General features: G+C 45.8%; 1 protein-coding gene across 2 annotated transcripts in view; it reads left to right on the plus strand.

Annotated features, from left to right (window-relative positions):
- The window catches only part of SLIT3 (slit guidance ligand 3), a 595,815-nt gene that overhangs the window by 91,836 nt on the left and 485,596 nt on the right, over nt 1-18,383 (plus strand). For both annotated transcript variants that reach the window (XM_042992684.1, XM_042992687.1), the window contains exon 4: nt 9,636-9,707. In XM_042992684.1, the coding sequence (XP_042848618.1) occupies nt 9,636-9,707 (72 nt within the window). The remainder of the gene's footprint in view (nt 1-9,635; nt 9,708-18,383) is intronic.

Raw genomic sequence — 18,383 nt, forward strand, 5'->3', positions numbered from 1 at the left:
GGATGGCACAGCCCATGACTGTCCTTATTCCTCTTCCCCTTTCTTCATTTCCCATGGTGGGGCTGTGGTTAGTGCATTTATTTATTTATTTTTGAATATTTATTTTGGGAGAGAACGTGAGCATGGGAGGGGCAGAGAGAGGGAGAGAGAGAATCTCAAGCAGGCTCTGCACTGTGAGCACAGAGCCTAAAGTGGGGCTTGATCTCGCAAACCATGAGATCATGACCTGGGCTGTAACCAAGAGTCAGACGCTTAGCCATCTGAGCCACCCAGGTGCCTCAGTGGTTCATGCATTTAAGTATCATCTACATCTCTATCATGGTCTTATTCTTGAAGCCCAGGTTTGCGTATCCAACTGCCTACCAGGTATCTACACTTGGGTATTTATAGGCATATCAAATTTAATATATCTGAATCTGGTTCCCAGACTTCCTCTGTCCACCCTCCTCTCCCTTCTCTAGTAGCAGTAGTTCCACAGTTTTAGATGCACAGGCCAAGCCTCGGTGTCAACTTTCATCACCCTGTCTCTCCAGCTTCACTGCAATGCATTGACAAATCCTGTCTGCTCCACCTTCAAAACATTTCTATTAACATCTCCACGGCTGCCATCCTGGTCACAGGGTAAAAAGAATTCCCAGGGAAGGGAAGAATGTGTGCAAAAACCCTGAGGCAGGAGAGGATGCAAGGCTGGAGTATCTCAGAGGGGATGAGTCATGATTCTTGAGTCTGGGGAGCTGCCTGACCTTTCAGAATGAGGACATCACTGTGCAGATCCAAGCTTTGGCCATCGTCAAGTAGTCTGGCTGGCTGAAATGGATCTGGTCAGCTCTGAGGGATATACATGGCCCTGTGGCATGCTCAGCATGTCTGCAGTGTATGTTGGATGCACATGTGTATGTATGTGCATTGACATGCATGCACAAACGTGTGTTTTCTCCCACCCTAGACATGTTTTCCTGGAGTTTGAGCCTTGGTGTACTAAGGTGGTTCCATGTACAATCCACTGGGAAATTCCCAGAGACCCCTGCTTGTGAATTTAGTCCTAGATAAAGCAGCATGTTGGTCACAGTCTCTGGGGTTCCCTGAATTGTTCTAGGCATGGTGACTTAGGTGTCATGGGTTAGCCACCCCGGAACAAGAGGGCTCTCAGTGCCTTTTGGCTCATTCTCTGTAGAGTCAGTGGTATTCTGCTATAGCTGCACACACAGGACTCTTGCCCTTCTTTCTCTCCACCCCCTCTCCCCTCCTGAAATCAAAGTTTTCTGGAGGGAGGGGTATTTGGGCATAGGGGTCAGAGACAAGGCAGGCTCAGGCCACTGATGTGCTCTGCTTTCTTTCTGACAACCGTGTAATTGGAGGAAAATTGGTCCAATGTGAGGTGCGGGGAAGTTCAAAACGGGTTGTTTGGGAGTCTTTGTGCTTGTTTTCTTTTCCTGCTAGCATCCTGAGTTGGATCCCAGCAAGGTGAGATGTTGGGCAAGCCCCAGAGCTCCCTAGAACAGTACATAAACCCCAGTACAAAGTCACGTACAAGGGCAGGCAGGGAAGTTCTGAATGGACAGATCCTTTACATCTGAAAGGGGAACGAGAATAAATGTCCTTTAGAAATGGCTCTGGATTTCCCTCCTGCCCTGGGGACAGTGATTCTGGGACCCTCAGAGCCTTCTGAAACCAGAGGGAAATGATCATTATATAAGCCTTGGACAGTAAGACCAAGAGAGCACAGGCTCAGCTTCCTAGTCTGCTTTGACTCAGTTTGTCTCGCTATAAAACGGACAGATGCTCTCTATTGCTGACCTCTGTCTTGGGATTGTTATAAGGCCTGCTGGTCAACCAGCACGAAAGTGTTACTCGGAAGCAGAATGGTGAATGGATTCAAAGACAGCCTTTGGTATCAGAGAGACCTCTTTCTAAACCTTACTTATCAGCTGTGTGACTTTGGACAAATTACATAATCTCTCTGTTGCCTCAGCTTCCTTATGTAAAATAATGACAGTAACAATGTTTACTTCAAGAGTCACTCTAAGAGTGAAGTGAGATAGTACATATAAAACATCTCACACTGTCCTTAGTACAGCATAAGTGCCTTGTCTTAATAGAAAAAAAGGAAGGAACAGCAAAAACAAAGAGATCATCATTGTTGCTTTAATGTAAAGACAGCTGGCTATTACCATAGTTCTTACCAAATATCCAAGATCCCTGTAGATTTCCCACCTTCCTTTACAGTTCTGTTCATGCTGTGCCGTTAGTTCTGGCCAGTAGACTGAGTGCAGAAGTGATAGGAGTCCCACTAGGTGGAGAAAGCTGGGAGCTGCTGGCTCCTTGTTTCCTCTCTTCCCTAGCGCTGTGGCCTTGGAGGCCACATGTTCCCTCTGTCATCTGGCAAGATGAAGCAAGTCCTTTATGAGAGTGTAGAGTCTGTGTTTAGTGTGTTAACCCAGTGGGATTTAGGAACTCATTTGTTATGCTAATAGCCTTGCTGACCAACACAGTCATCTATGGAGAAGTAAATCTATATTTCTGGGTCCTGGGGCATCTAGGGATGGTGATGCTGATAAGAACAGTTGCTGCAACTGCCATCATTTATTGACTCTTTGAGAAGCACTACGGGGACCTTTGCAGTTGTTAAACCCTTCCTCCCTCTCAGGTACCTCGTGAGGTACGTGTTTTGCTATTACATAATAATTGTGTTCCTAAAATACACTTTAAGTTATTTTTAAAATGGGTTCTCTCAAGCAACTTCAGTGAGGAAAAAAAAACTGCTTAGGGGCAAGAATTTTAGATGATGAAAACAAAGTTATTTCTCCCACAGAAATGTCAAAAATAAAGATTTTTAATTGCTATTAAGGACGTTTTGAAGTTACAAACTAAAAATAACAGATTTTCAAAATTGGCATAAGCCAACCTAAATGTCAATGAGCAAATGCTGAATTCTGTGGAAGATGAGACTCAGGTCAACTTGCTTCATTCAGAACCATCAAAATAAATCGTGGTTTGGACTAGAAGTGCTTTTAAAAGGAAGCCCCGTTAGATCTCAAGAAAGCTGCTAGCAAAAGAAAAAAAAGAAAAAGGAGAGAAAGAAAGATTAAAAATGGAAATCCCACTGGCAAAGAAGAGTCAGTCACCCAGCGAAAAGAGGCCATGGGTGCTGAGGCAAATAGGCTTTCTTTCCACACATATGGGAACCATTTCTGACATGACAATGATGTAAACCAACAACATCACAAATCAGTTTTCTTACTAAACTGATCAGGTTACATCCAGTTTGCATTATGAAATTTGCATAACAGGAAAAAAGCCTGAATTTGATTTGTTTGACCAGTAAGGAAACCAAAAAAATAAGAGGCTATTGTTTTTATAGGGAGCAACTGTAGAAATAACCCCAAATCAGGGCTGTCTGCTTTTTTCCCTTGCCAAAGTTCAAGTTTTTTCTCTTATGCTCACAGAGTTCCCCTGATGTATAGTGACACCCGTATATCCTCATGGATGATGGTGCCACCTCTGAGTTTGGTGCTGCCCTTCTTCTGGGCTTGCCTGGAGCCCCAGCTCCATGGGCCTCTCCATCTATCCACTGGGGGAGGCTTGGAGCTTCTGCTCTGAATAACAAAGCCACTTTAGCCCTGTTGCTTAGACATGTTGATGCTTCTGAAAGTACCAGTAGACCTGGAGAGCATCCAGGCTGCCTAGCGAAGTGCCTGGGGCTGAGGAACCAATTGATTTCATTACTAAAGTAAGCAATCCCAGTGACCTTTGGGAGTTAGCACACTGACTTTTTCCCTCCTTCAGGCCGTAGCTGGGCAGCTGGACAGGCCACTGTTCCCTGAAGAAAGGAAAGGACTTGGCAAGCCTTGCCCTGGCTTGCTGACATACATGCTTCTGGCCTGGAGGCCTCTTGCACTGTCCTTCCCCCGGGGGGTGGGGGGAAGTACTGAGTGAGCCCCCATAGTTCTTACCTTGCCTGACTATCAGTGAGGCAGGTGAGTCTGCAAGAAGTTTCTGGAGAATGCAGACAGACAGGTGGGCCCTCTGGGAGTTTTATTCACCTCCAAACAGGATGACTTCTGTCACCTAGCCCAGGAAGGCCATTGATCTTTGAGGCTCCCCAAATTTGCCGTTCCTCCCTTATGATTTATTCCTGAAACTCAACAGACCCTTCCTGAAGCACCACCCGCTTGCATGCCTGGGGCTTTGTGGGCTAAAGTTGGGATCGCAGGGAGACATTAGATGCATATTCTACACTTGAGGACCTTTAGAGTTTCCTGGGAAGATGATACTCATACATTAGGTGATAAGACAGTCTATAATGAAGAGCTAAGCTAAATACTATCATTATCCGTGGCAGCCAGGAGCACAGACTTCACATCAGGTGCCTGGGCTCAAATCCTGTCACCATCATTTTGGTCAAGTTGGTCTTTGGGCAAGTGCTTTAACCATTTTAGGCTTCTGTTTCCTTATTATGGGGCTACTGAGAGTACTAGCCTCAAAGCATTTCCGTGGGTAATGGGAAGCCCAGTGCTTCATGGTGGGATAGTTCATGTAAAGTGCTTAGTACAGTGTCCGAGTCATGGCTTTACTGTTATTACTAGCTACTGATACTAGTTGTCAGAACATATTTGAGAGATCCCAGTAGCATAGAAATCTTGAATCTGAACACAGCGCGTTCTGCATGCTGTCTCCCTTCTCTGTTCCTTTTGGCAGTGATTGGTAATCTCAGCTGATCAGTTACCCACTTAGCAGGAGCCCTGGGGGCCTGTTTTAACACCTCCACCCCTGGAACTCCTTTGGACTGTCAATGATGCCTCACATGCATCTCCTACACTCCAATACCATTCTCATCCTTAACCAGGTCCTCACACAGTCATGTGGATTATGCAAGAGCCCTCACAATTAGTCTCCTTGCTTCCTTTTTCACTCTGCCAAACGAGATTTACTGCTATTCAAGAGGACTTTCCAAAACCCAAGCCAGGTGATCATTCCCTTGCTTACCCCTCTCCTGTGGCTTCCCATTACTCCCAGGAAACAACCGAACCCAGATCCTTTATCATTACCCATGAGGGCCCTTGCTGTAAGACCTCTGCCTGGCTCTGCAGCTTCATTACTTCTGCTTCTCATGTCCTCTCTGGAATCCAGCAGTGCAGCCTACTTCCCAGGGGCCCCTTGGTGTCGTGGCCCTCCGTAGACATACAAAAGTGTAGAACTCTTTGTCCCTGTCTCTTAAAGAGTTGTACTCCTGCTTCAAAAGTAAATTCCAGCCACTTCCTTTTGGAAGCCCTCCTTTACCAGGTCTGGGTTAGCTGGCCCTCCTCTGTACTCCCATGATACCTTTGTTTTCCTGTCTTCTCCACTAGCATCGATATTCGGAAGGGAATATTCTTACTCATCTTCATACATTCCTACTTAGAAAGGACTGACGAGATGAATGGATGGGGGTTGGATGGAAAGGTGGGTAGATGGATGATTGAAGGGATAGATGAATGGACAAATTCAACAAAAAAAGTGGCAAAATCTCGAATCAGATCTTACACCCAGGTACCTCCAGAAAGGTGATCAGCAGTACTGCAGTGCTTCATGGTTCAGGCTGAAAAGCAGTATGACCTTGCAACTCACAGCCTGTGGGCTTTTGACATTGATGCTGCCCATTGTTCTAGCAGGTAAAGCTGAAAAAGAGTGCTGATCTCCGAGGGACAGGGGATAGCCAGGAGGGCTTTATCTTATCACTGACCTGGCCTATGGTTGGTGTCAATCCCCTCAGGTCTGCCCTCATATGAGTCCCATTTGGTCCTTTTCATCCAGGCCTGATGGATCTGTTTTCAGCTTGAACCACAGTAGGAGAGTTTCACCTCTGGATACAGGGTGACAGAGCAGTGGATGACATGAGGGATGGAGGGCATCATGGCCACAGCCCCTGTCTGCAGCCCAGTGCTTCCCTGTTCCTCTACCAGGAGAACGGCACATTGTGTACTATTCATTTTCCTGCTCAGGAGCTGCTCTACAGCAGCCACGTGGGAAATGCACTTTATGCAGCTTGGAGCCTCCATCAGCCCTTCAAGGAAGACCTTTCAGCTGGCTCAGTTTGCTAAATAAACGTGAATAAACCCTGGAATGAACTGGAAATGAAATGGAGCATCAGACTCCTTGTGATAGGGAGAACCAGCATGAGGCCCGCCCAAGCTGAAGCGGAAAAACCCAGAGGCTCTGGGAGAACAAGCCGGGTCCAGCTGCCCTGGAAGCCTCATCAGGGTTTATGAAGCAGCAGGCAGAGCACAATTGGCTCAGTTTGGTTGTGTTTTTATTTTTGTCCAGCCACAAATACTGAAAAATGATTCCTTCCCTTCCTGGAGCTTTGGAGCCAAGCTGGTTTTATTTTTAGCTTCAACTCTGGTTTAGGGCTTTTAGCACACTAAACACCCTACCCACTGCAGGCCTCGGTGGGCTGAATTTTAGGATTTTTGCCTAGACTGAAGTGTTGGTCGTCTGAATATAACCGTCACCTGGCTCTGTGCAGCTGTGACAATAGAGGGTGGTTCCAGACAGACACATAGAGACCCAATTCTGGCCTTAGGGACCTCCAAGAGAGTTCTTTTCAGGGAGGGAAATGTATTCAGGATGGATGGTTGTCTGAGCTGGGGCTGAGGAGGTGGTAACCCTGAATGAAAGGAAGGAAAGGGGGGAGGAGAAAGAAGAAAGGAAAAGAGGAAGGGAACTGTCAGTTATTACAAGGCTTTGAGAGGTTAGTGGTTCAGAACTTGGGCGCTGGAGGCAGACTGCCTGGGTTCAGATGCTGACCCTACCACTTCCTAACACTGTGGCCTTGTGGAACGTACTCATCCTCTCCAGGCATCAGCATCCTCATCTATGAGATGTGGGTAGTAATGATGCCTGCTTCCAAGCTCTCCTGCCTGTGATTGTGCCCATCCAGCATGTAGCATAGCATCTGATGTGCAGTTAGGGCTGCATCATTTTTATTATTATCTCCATGCTCTTATTGCAGTGCTAGACACTTGGGCACACACTGTGTCATTAAGAATTTCTGTAACCCAATGTATAGGGTTATTTTGAAGATGGAACACTGAGGTTCAGCAGACCAGGTAACTACCCAAAAGTCCCACAGGGAGATCAAGACATAGTTAGACCTGAACCCAGCTTTGGCCAAAGTCATATCACCGCACCTTCTCTGGGATCAGTGCTCCCATATGACATCAAAGGACATATCACAAACTTATGGGAGCTGCTCTGAAGAGCAACTAGATTACCCATTACCCTTCTCTCCCCTGGGCTCCTCCTGTATTTCCATTTTAGTGACAGGAACATGAACAGTGGATACTGGGAGTGATCACTGGTCACAGGGCACCTGGGTGGCTCAGTTGGTTAAGCGTCTGACTTCGGCTCAGGTCATGGTCTCACAGTTCGTGAATTCAAGCCTTGCGTTAGGCCCGGTGCTGACAGCTCAGAGCCTGGAGCTTGCTTCAGATTCTGTGTCTCCCTCTCTCTGTCCCTCCCCTGCTTGTGCTCTGTCTCTCTCTACCAAAAATAAATAAACATTGGGGCGCCTGGGTGGCTCAGTTAAATGTCCATCTTTGGCTCAGGTCATGATCTCGTGATTCGTGAGTTCAAGCCCCACATTGGGCTCTGTACTGTCAGCTCAGAGCCTGGAGCCTACTTTGGATTGTGTGTCTCCTTCTCTCTCTGAACACCACCCCCCCACCTCTCATGCTCTGTTTCTCTCTCTCTCTCTCTCTCTCAAAAATAAATAAACATTTAAAAATTAAAAAAAGAAAAAGCAAACACTGGTCACACTCATGGAAACAGAAAGTAGAGTGCCGGCTATCAGGGACTGGGGTGGGGAGTTGTTCAATGGTGATAGTGTTTCAGTTTTGTGAGATGAAAAAGTTCTGGAGATCTGCACAACATTATGAATATACTTAACACCACTGAACTGTACACTTGAAAATGGTTAAGATGGAAAATTTCATGTTTTTGTTTTTTACCACAATTAATAAAACATTACAGAAGAGCACTAGTGTGGGAGTCATGCTGCTTTTGGAGTGTCGCTGGGAACTTGAGCTTATCCGTCCAACTTCTCAGCCTCTTGTCTGGTCTCCTTGCAGTCAGGAGGCCCACAAACAGCATCACTGGACCACACCTGCCCACACACACCGTGAGCCCCTTCAGGGCTGAGCAGCACACTTCTGACAGGAGCCTTATTCTGGGGTCTTCAAAGCTCCTCTCTCACATGCTTTGCCCTTTCTGACCTCCTGCTTGTCCCCTGTCTCTTAGAAATTTTTGGCCATCAACCTGGGACAAAAGGGGGAAAATAGCAAAATCCCCCCAGGGAAGCATGTCTGCTTGGCGTGGTGGAGAGAGTGTGGGCTTTGGGCAGAAGCAGGGAAGAAGCTCATCTTATCTTTTCTTCAGCTTGCTTAACTCTAAGATAGGATAGTATGGTTGTCCCAGGTAACGAAATGGGCAGGTCACTCCAAGCAAAAATTTCAACCAGGCTATAAACTGTTCTTTTGCTGCAGGAGATTCTGAGGATTCTGGGGACAGGTTTGGAGACACTGGTTTGGGCACTCACTGATGAGGCTGTGTAAAGATGCTAGGACAGAGAGTCATGGGACTGGGCAGGGATGAGGGTCTCCCTCTTGGCCTCCTCCTCCCCAGAGAACAGCCTTCTTGGAGGCCACAGTAAGGGCTTGGTGTCCCTTGAAAACTCATGTGGACTTCTTCACTGTTGGCATTAGCATTGACCATTCTCAGGAGAGCATGAGATTGGCTCTGTTGCTGCCATCCAATGTGGGGCATCCCTTCTGGGAGGAGTTTACCTCCAGCCACATGGCTTGCCCAGACTGTGGTTTTTGACCCAAAGCTGACTGCTCCATTAGGCACAGCGGGGACAGTGCTCAGGGCCAACAATACTTTCAGAGGCCCATGAAAATGTTTTCATTTCTTTTAAAATTAGAAGGAAAAAAAAAGCCTTTCAGGTCAAAGTGAATGTTATAATATATAATATTAATATATTTTTATACCAACATAGTTATAAAATGTGATATTAATTTTTTATATAGAGTTAGGGGCATGCAAAGGCAAAAGTGCCAAGGGCCCATGAAAGTTATAATACAGCCCCACTCCAGGCTGGCAGGGATTCCATTTGGCCCCTCAACCCATGGCCTCTTCTGTTTCCATAGTAACTGCTATCTCCCTACTGCAACCACCACCACTATCTAGGATGAAATACTCTCTCTGGTATTTTATTTCTTTTTAGGGACCCATTTTGCATATCAGTTTCATCGCTTGGCAATTGCTACCTGGAGCACATGGCCGGAAAATTTCAAAAGCCTTGTCTGGAATCTGTGGGAAAGAATGGTGTGATCAATTAGTGATGTCTGTCCTAGGCTCTTGATGGGGAAGGGAGAGCACACATGCTGTGTTCTTGCCTTTGACTGACCTTTGCTTTATATCTCCAACTTGACTGCAAGCCTTGCAAAACAGAATATGCCTTAACATGCTGTGCATCCCATGTTGAAATATCTAGAAAGTCTCTTAATACCTGTTGATTGATTGAAGTGAGTATCTGTGAATACTCTTAATCCATTTAATGTCTCCTGATACCCTTTCATTCTGTTCTTTATCTCTAGGCGCCTGAACAAGAATAAGCTCCAGGTCCTTCCGGAATTGCTTTTCCAGAGTACACCAAAGCTCACCAGACTGTAAGTAGAGCCGAATTATGTTCTCTACCTGGTGTCCTGCCTGGCTTTGGTGATATGGATATTGTGGTTGCCTTTGTGAGTGGAGCCTAGTACCATGCAGAGCTTGGTAGTTAGGCCATATGTATGGAGACTAGGAGCTGGGCTTCAATATGGCGTGCCCCTACACTCCCCTCCACACCCGACTTTTGCTCCCATTCTTCAGATATCAGTGGCTTAAGTGGCCAATGAGGGCTGGTGGCTTGTGGTAGTAGATCTCTTCTTTGCAAAGAAGGACACACTGCCATTTAACATGGTCTGACCTCACCTCAGGGAAATGCCCTGGGGATGGGATTTGAGGTAGGTTTACTCAAAGGAGACACCAGTGGTCTCAGAGGGCATTGTATTGGACTGAACACTTTAACCTCACCATCCTGCAGACCAGAACAACTCCAGCCCTTTGCCTGCTTCCTACCTCCGCCAGTCTGAGAACCCTGGGTCTGGAGAGATCTATGATTTTGTGGGAAAAGGAAGAAACATCTTAAATTTTGCTTTATCTTCTGGAATGGTCCAAGACATAATGCAGGGGGAAGATTGGAGATGTTTCTGTGCATTTATTCAGTATGAGAGTTTGGAGGTTCAAGGAACTTGAGATGCACGTCAGAATGGAGATTGCGGTTGGCATATTGTGGGTATTAGGCAAGTGTTAATTAATTGACAGTGAATGGCTCTATGATTCTGAGCCTATAAGTCATACTGGCAGTGACTCGTGTAGCTCATGGGGTGAACTGGGTTGGCCCAAGCCTTGATTTTCTGAATGGAGTGACAGTGTCTGGCTGCTTAGTAGCCAAGCAGTGAGATTTACAGCCTGGGTGGGAAGACTGTAACATTACTGGGGAGGCTCCAAACTTGTGGCCACCATTTACATTCCCAGTGGCTGTGTTTAATACCTATTTATGCAGTCAAACAATGCATGTAGGCTCCAGGATACATTGAGAAATACAAAACACATGTCAGTGTGTGTGCTTAAGAATGAGTTCTGAATTAGGAGTCTGTATCTATATCTATATCTGTGTGTGCATACACAGAAAGAGACTATATACATAAATGTATTTTAAAGGACACTTTGTTGGAACAGGAACCACAAGGGTTGGCTGGTGTTTAAGTGGTACAGCAGCGTTGTTTGCCTTCTCTAGGACACACCTGTACCTTGTCAAGGTCTTCTCGTGCTGTGTACTGCATTTCTCTGGCTCGGTCCACCTGGCTGACTTTGCTATTTGTGGGGAAGAGTATGCCCCCCTTTTCGCCCTTCCACATTGAATCCATCTTGATGGGCATGAGGATGGCTAAAGTGATGTTCAGCAGCCTGAGCGTCTAGCTGAGCTGGATAAACAATACTAAATGGGCATATGGGGAAACAACCTGGTTTTTAATTTCCTCTTCCTATGTAGTTCTTTCCTTACATGCTCACCTAATAGCTGTCTTTCCACCCAGCACCACATTGTACCTTTTCAACCTGCTCCTAAATAATGCTGACTCTAAGCTCTTCATCTGGAATCTCAGCATCACATTCTTAACATTTATTTATTTTTGAGACAGAGAGAGACAGAGCATGAACAGGGGAGGGTCAGAGAGAGGGAGACACAGAATCTGAAACAGGCTCCAGGCTCTGAGCTGTCAGCACAGAGCCCGACGCGGGGCTCGAACTCACAGCCCTCACGGACCACGAGATCATGACCTGAGCTGAAGTCGGCCGCTCAACCGACTGAGCCACCCAGGTGCCCCTCAGCATCACATTCTAAGCAAACAGAAGGTGTCTGTGGGGCTGGGGCTGCTGGAAAGCTTTGAGCAGGTGGGGTCTGAGTGTTCCACTTGTTGCAGGGTGTCAAGCGGGCTGGTTCTTGCTCATGGAACATGGCCTCATAGCCGCTCCCGTCAGATGATGCCCATTTTGTGCGAGGCTGCTTTTGATGCAGGCAGAGGAGGAATTTCAGGCAGTGATAACAGGTCTCTGAGATGCTGGGGGCCAGGCCCAGGCAGGCAGCCTAGGGCATGGGAACCCCCAGGGTGGTATCCTGTCACTTTCTGAGAGAGGTTGGGGGAGTCATTTTCCCTTCTGTGCCTGAATATCCCCATCAGTATAAGGCTGACACTCCTCTTCCCTTTTATCTTCCTCGCCAAGGAGCTGTGAGTATCAGATGAGATCATAGTGTGTGTGCATTTGTTTTCTAGGGTTTACAGTGCGGTGTGAGTGTAATTACCAAGATAACTAGTGTTACTCCCGCACTTCCCATTTTCTCAGCTTTGCTCTCTGATCTCTTTCTTCCGGATGCACGAAGACACTGGCAGTTGCTATGGGCACTGAGGTGGATGACTCTGAGCTTTTGCTTCAAGCCAGAGAGCTGCAGCTGGGAAGGCAGGCACGACATTTGACTCAGTCTGTTATCTGTCCTGCTCCAGGTCCTAGCCAGGCACAGAAGTGGGCACACATAAGCACTCAGTGAATGGACAGATGAATAAGTGAAGGATATAGGCCTAAGTATTATAAACAGTACCCTTAGGGAGCTTTGGTTCTTTTATCCTTCATTCATTCATTCCCTCATTCATTTATTCAGTAAGCTCTTCCTCTGTGCTTGTTCCAACCTGGCCTCTGCTGGGTTTTCAGGTACAGACATGAAGGATGCCCACTTCTCGGTATGCCTCATCATGACACATTCTGAATGGCTGCCAAAAAGCTTAGAGCTAAATATAATTTTTTTTTTTATTTAAGCAACTATATTAACTCAGGTTTTGGCTATAATCAGCAATCTCTTTTTTCTCTCTGGGCTTGATCTTTGATTTTTCTTAATGGCCCTATTGTGTCTTTGTCTTATTTTGCAGGGTACAAATTAGAAATCAATAAATGTGCAATCATGGGTGTGTATACATATGTCACTAGCTCTGTAAAGGAGTGTTGCATCTCAATAGACACAGTGAACCATTTTCCAGGGAATGCTAAATGTGGGTACTGTGTGGCTGTCTACTCTGTAGCATGCCATGTGGGATAAGTAGCAATTCTGGACACGCCTTTTCCTTTCTTATTAGATCTGTAGACAAAAACTGCTTAATACTCACTATTTATCCAAAGAATACCTTTTGTTAAGGCTATGGATGTGTAATAAGATGTTTGGAGGAGTGATGGGAAAGGGAAATAATATTTGTTGGAAACCTGCTATTATAATAACACTACTAACCACTAAGTGACAGAAATGTGACTAAAATTAGTTTAATCCAAAGAGGAAAGATACTGGTTTATATGCCTGGAAAGTTCAGGGACAGTTATGGACAGCTTCAGGAACAAATGGATCCAGGGGCTTGGTGAAGTTATTGGGACTTCATGTCACTCCTTACATCTTTTGTAGCAGTGCACGTGATGGTGAGCAAAAGCAGAAGACCCAGGGTACTAATCTGGCAATCCGGGTGGAGTCAACAGTCCTTCAGAAAAGAACCAGTGGTAGATTGCTTAGCTTGGTGACATGTCCATGTCTGAGCCCATCGCTGTTGCCAGTGAGGTGGTGTCCTCTGACCAGTCAAGTTTTGGAAGTGGGTTCATCCCACTTGTTTGGGGATGAGAGTTTGCAGGGCTTGGGAATGGGTTTCCCAAAAGAAAGAAAAATTCTGTTATCCAAAGATGGGGGAAATTATGCCAAACTTGAAAACAACAGATGTCTACAAATTCATTGAGCAATGACTTTGGTCAGTCTGCTGTGCTTTAACTGAATGCGTTGGGTCCTCAGAAACACTTCAATGTAATAACAATTGCAAACCCATTGGCTGGCAGATACTGTTCTGAGCACTTGAGGTATAATTCATTTGATACTCCTTACAGCCCTGTGGGGTGATACTATGACTAACATTATTCTATAGATGTGAAACTTAGGCTTAAAGAAGTTAAGAACTTGCCTGATATCCTACAACTACTTAGTGACAGAACCAGAGTTCACATTTGGGTAATCTGACTCTGGAGTCTGTGCCGTTTTTCTACTATAGGCAGCAACCTGCCTCATTCCTCCCATTTTATAGTAGAGGCAACTAAAACTCAGAGTTTAAATTACTTACTCATATAGCCCACATTTCTAAGAAGTAGCACTACCCTGGGGACTTTGCCTCAATGCTCAGACTTAACCTTTACACTAATCCTATAGAGAGAATCATTATCACATCTACTTCTGAGGCTGAGAGGGGTTATCTAACTTACCCCATTGCTGTACAACCAGGATACAATGAAACTGGGACTCAGATGTGTGTCTGTGTCACTGCAGAGTCCTTCAGTTTTCTACTATGCCAAGCTAGCTATTGTGGAGACCTAAAATGATGATAAAAAGGATTGATAATGGACCTGTCATATGTCCAAGTGCTTCTGTCAGGCCTTGCTGACCACTCTACCCCCATCCACCCTCAGATCCAGCACCAGTAATTCATTGATCCATATGTATATTAATGGTGTATCTGTCCTCTTCCTGTTTTCAAGCACACAGAGAACAGGACAGAGAATCCTAGAGCTTGGGAGTGCCCTGAAGATTAGGTAACATCACTGTGGTCTGTAAAGGGCCAGCAAGGTCTCTGCCATGCCTTGGGCACTCAATAAAATAAATATTAGCTTCCCCCCATCCTGACATAGATCAGAAGGTTCTCAAGTGTTGGGATTATGTTTCTGCTCCTCCTAAGTTCCCTACCACACCTGACTCAGAGCTGGGCATAGGAGGTGGCAGTAGAGTGGAGGGCTTAAGGGGCTGTGAGCTCGTGGACAAGTCACTTAACTTTCCCAGGTCTCAGGTTCATCATCAGTACAATAAACAAGAGAACCTACTTCTCTACATTGTTATGAGGATAGATGGAAGTGGCCCATGGACAGCCTTCAGCATTGACTGTAGCACATAGCAAGTGCTCAATGAAAGATGTCTGTGGTCGACTATGCTGGCTGACTGAGGCGAGCAGTGCATATGCTATGGCTCTGGCATCGGTGGTGTCAACACTTCAGCGACTGACAGGGTTCAGGCTCCGAGAGAGATGAAGATGAGGTGGCGGTGCCCTTGAAGTGGGAAGATCCTGGTGTTCAGACTGGTCCTCCACCACCCACAAGCTCTGTGGCCTAAGACATGTTACTTTCCCTCTCTGGGCCTCAGTTGTCTCATCCAGACAGGATGGCACAGAGCATGGTCTGTTACATGGTCTATAGGTTATTAGTTTCTCCTTTTTTGTGTCCCCTTCCAGCTTTCTCTTTCACCTACCCATGGGAGAGGGAGTGAAGGATTTCTGGTTTTTTGGAGGTTAAAGGGTTAATGTTGCCAGAAATCCTTAGAAGGAGCAGAAGACAAGGTGAAAACAGTGATTGAATGTCCTCTGCATTCTACTCATTAGAGAGCTTTAAGGAGATGAGGGGCACAATGGTTCACAGCTGGTTTTTAAGAGTTGGACTTTGCCATATGAGGATGAGCGGGTCCTGTTGGCCCCTCTGTTCTGGATTCATGTCCAAAGAGCCCATTCAGTGTTTGGTAGTGGTTTTCAACCTGTCGCTGAATAAGCAGCTTGATAGCAGCAGCACAGAGGCCTCCAATTATTCTCCACTCAGTTCTACGAGGTATTTGACAGCTTTAAAAACATGCCACTGGAGTTAAACCCCCTGGCCCTCACTCACATCTGCACTTGGAAGGTTAATCCCTCAGGCCGCTGAAAACACTCTGAAGTGTGGCCAGCCAACTAGCCCCAAGTCACTGGGGCTGTTGTCGTGGTGGAGCACCGTCCTTCCCAGAAGTAAAGGCTGTAAAACCTCAGTTTCCAGGGAACTTCCTTCCAATGAGGGAGACCTCCTCTGAACTCTCCTCTCTGCTTGCTTGTACCTCTCCTTCCTTTTCTCCATCGTCCCGTCTTGTCACTGCCTTGTGTGTAAGTGCCATGTACTCCCCCACACACAGAAAGTGCATTCAGCAAGGTGGTCCAGTGCCTCTTTGAGGCAGCCCAGTGCTAGAGTAAAGAATGTGGCCTTTGGAGCCATACACACCTGGGTTGGGGTCCTACCCTCTGGTGACCCTGAGCAAGTGACTTCAACTTTCTCCGCTTCGGGTTGATTCACTGTGCAACAGAGGTCACAGCCACAGCTCCTGTCTTTGTTTGCTTGGGCTGCCATAACAAAGTATCTCAGATGGGATGGCTTAAACAGCAGAAATTTGTTTTCTCATAGTTTGGATCCTGGAAGTTTGAGATCAGGGTGCTGGCAGGGTTGGTTTTCTGAGGCCTCTCTCCTTGTCTTAGAGCCAGCATCTTCCTGTGTCTCTACGTGTGGTTGTCCCTCTCTTCATGCTCAGCCCTGGTGTTTCTTCCTCTTCTCATAAGGAAACCAGGCATACTGGTTTAGGGCTCCTCCCTTATGGGTGTGTTTTAACTTAATCACCTCTATAAAGACCTGATCTCTAAATACAGTCACATGCTGAAGGAATGGGTCCAAGGGCTTCAATTTTAGGGGGACACAGCAGTCCACAATAGTTCCCAAGTACATATTACATCGGGTGCTTTGTGACCTGCTTCTATGTGAATCCTCCTTCTACATCTCAGGTCTAGGAGGTGAGATACTATAATATTTCCTTTTTAGAGATGAAGAAACAGAGTCCTAAAGATTTGGACAGCTTGCCCAAGGTCACAGAGCCAGTAACTGGCAGAGCCAAAATTCAAACCCAAACTTGCCTGACTCCAGAGCCTACATTCCTTACTGTACTTATGAGAAGTTAATAACTAGTTAATGTGCTGGGCACTTAGTAGAAGCTCAGTTAATGTTTGTTCCTTTATGTCTTTGAAGCCCTCAGTGGGCCGAGACGTGTTGAGTGACTGGGGCCCCATACCTCTAGGTAGTACCTTTTGCAGTTCGTAGATCCTTTTGTAGCCAGCCACCTTTAGTCTTCCAGTTCTACACTAAACTTGAAAACATAACTACATGCAATATGTGTCACCATAAAACTCTATATCAATGTGAAACAATACTATAAAAGTGAAACACCAGTGGAGAAAACAAAAACCATACTACCCAGTTTTCTAGCAGAGTTGTTATCTGATGTGGTGAAATGATAATAGGGCGATGGGGAAACCAATCCATCAGGATGGTGGGGGGTTCAGAACCGCCTGCCTGCCAGGAGCTGCATCCCAGAGACCCGCTCCCCCTGTGCCGGCCTAGCCCTCAGAGGCCAGGGACAGGCCAGCCTCACCGTTGCAGACGTGGGGTCATTTTTTCCAGGGGCACAGCCACTAAAAGCTCATGGAAAATCTCCCTGCAAACTGGAGCTCTGTTCCCTACTCCCTCTCCATTCCCCCACCCCCTGAACACTGCAGTGAGGCCTCAGCCTTCTGTTTGTGTTATGCCATGCTCTGTCCCCTGCTGTTTCATCATGTGCTTGAGGACAGGTTAGCTTTAATCTGCATGTGGACAGATAATGGATTACAATGGGTGCCGTGGCACTCTTGGGATTTCTGCTTTACGTGATTTGCTCGTGCTTTAACCTAGAGCCAGGAAAGAAGGCATGGAAGGTTTCTTTTCTCCTCCACTGAGGCTTTATCCAGCTGAACACAAGTCTGTTGTCTATCTACAGAGTTGATTACAAGGCTAATACTTTGATTTGTCCTGTAGACTCTTAAATGATAGAATTTTAGAGGTAGGAATTAAAGTTATCCAGGCCAGAATTTCTCAAACTTCTCTGAGCATCTGAACACCTGGGAATCTTATTAAAATGTAAATTCTGGTTCTGTAGTTCTGAGGTGGGACCTAGGAGTCTGTGTTTATAACAAACTTCCAGGTGATGCTCCTGGCCTAGGACCACATTTGGTGAGCAAGGATCTAAGTTCCACTGCTTCTCAAGCTTAGCACATGGAAAAAAAAAAAAATCTCTTGAGGTGCTGGTTAAAATGCTGATTCCCAGTCTGTGTAACCAAAACATCTAGTTCATGAGATCTGGAATGGACCCAGGATTCTGACCTTATAAATAGGCAACCTACACCTTTGGTGTATGTCACCCACAGGTATACTTTGAGAAATGCTGATCTATTACAAACCCTATTATTTTATAGATTGGGGAGCAGGCAAACAACCAAACATTTCTTGAGCACCTACTGTGTACTAGGCACCTTATGCGTTTACAGTCTTCTTTAGTCTTCCTGAAGTGTAGATATTTTTATGCCTACTGTACAGATGATAAAACTGAGGCTTAAGAGTTTAACTAAGTCACCAGGAATAAACCCAGGCTTTTCTGACCTCCAGTTCTGTGGGTTGTTTTCTACCTTATCATGTGCCCCTGTGCTGAAACACACCTTAAAGAAGAGAGAGGAAAAACAATCATGGATCTCTGAAGGTTTCAAGGTTCAGTATTTTGTACTTTTATGCTTATATGAGCCTCTGTGAGCACGTGCTCATATCTGAGATCTAAAGTATTAAGACTTGAAATATTAAAACAGAAAATTTATAGACTCAAATGCATGTGTGCGAGTAGAACTTTCTAAATTCCCTACAATGTATCAAAGTTAGAGTTGGGTTTTATATTTTAAAACTCTTTGGCCCTTTGGGCCAACAGAAGAACTTTCTAAAGTGATCAGGTAATACTTATACTGAGAACATTCTACCAGCTTGAAAAGTTTTTTTTTTTTTTCCAGAAAGAAAGAAAACCAAGCTGTGACTTTACA

The sequence above is a fragment of the Panthera tigris genome, chromosome A1, assembly GCF_018350195.1.
Source record: "Panthera tigris isolate Pti1 chromosome A1, P.tigris_Pti1_mat1.1, whole genome shotgun sequence".
Lineage (NCBI taxonomy): Eukaryota > Metazoa > Chordata > Mammalia > Carnivora > Felidae > Panthera > Panthera tigris.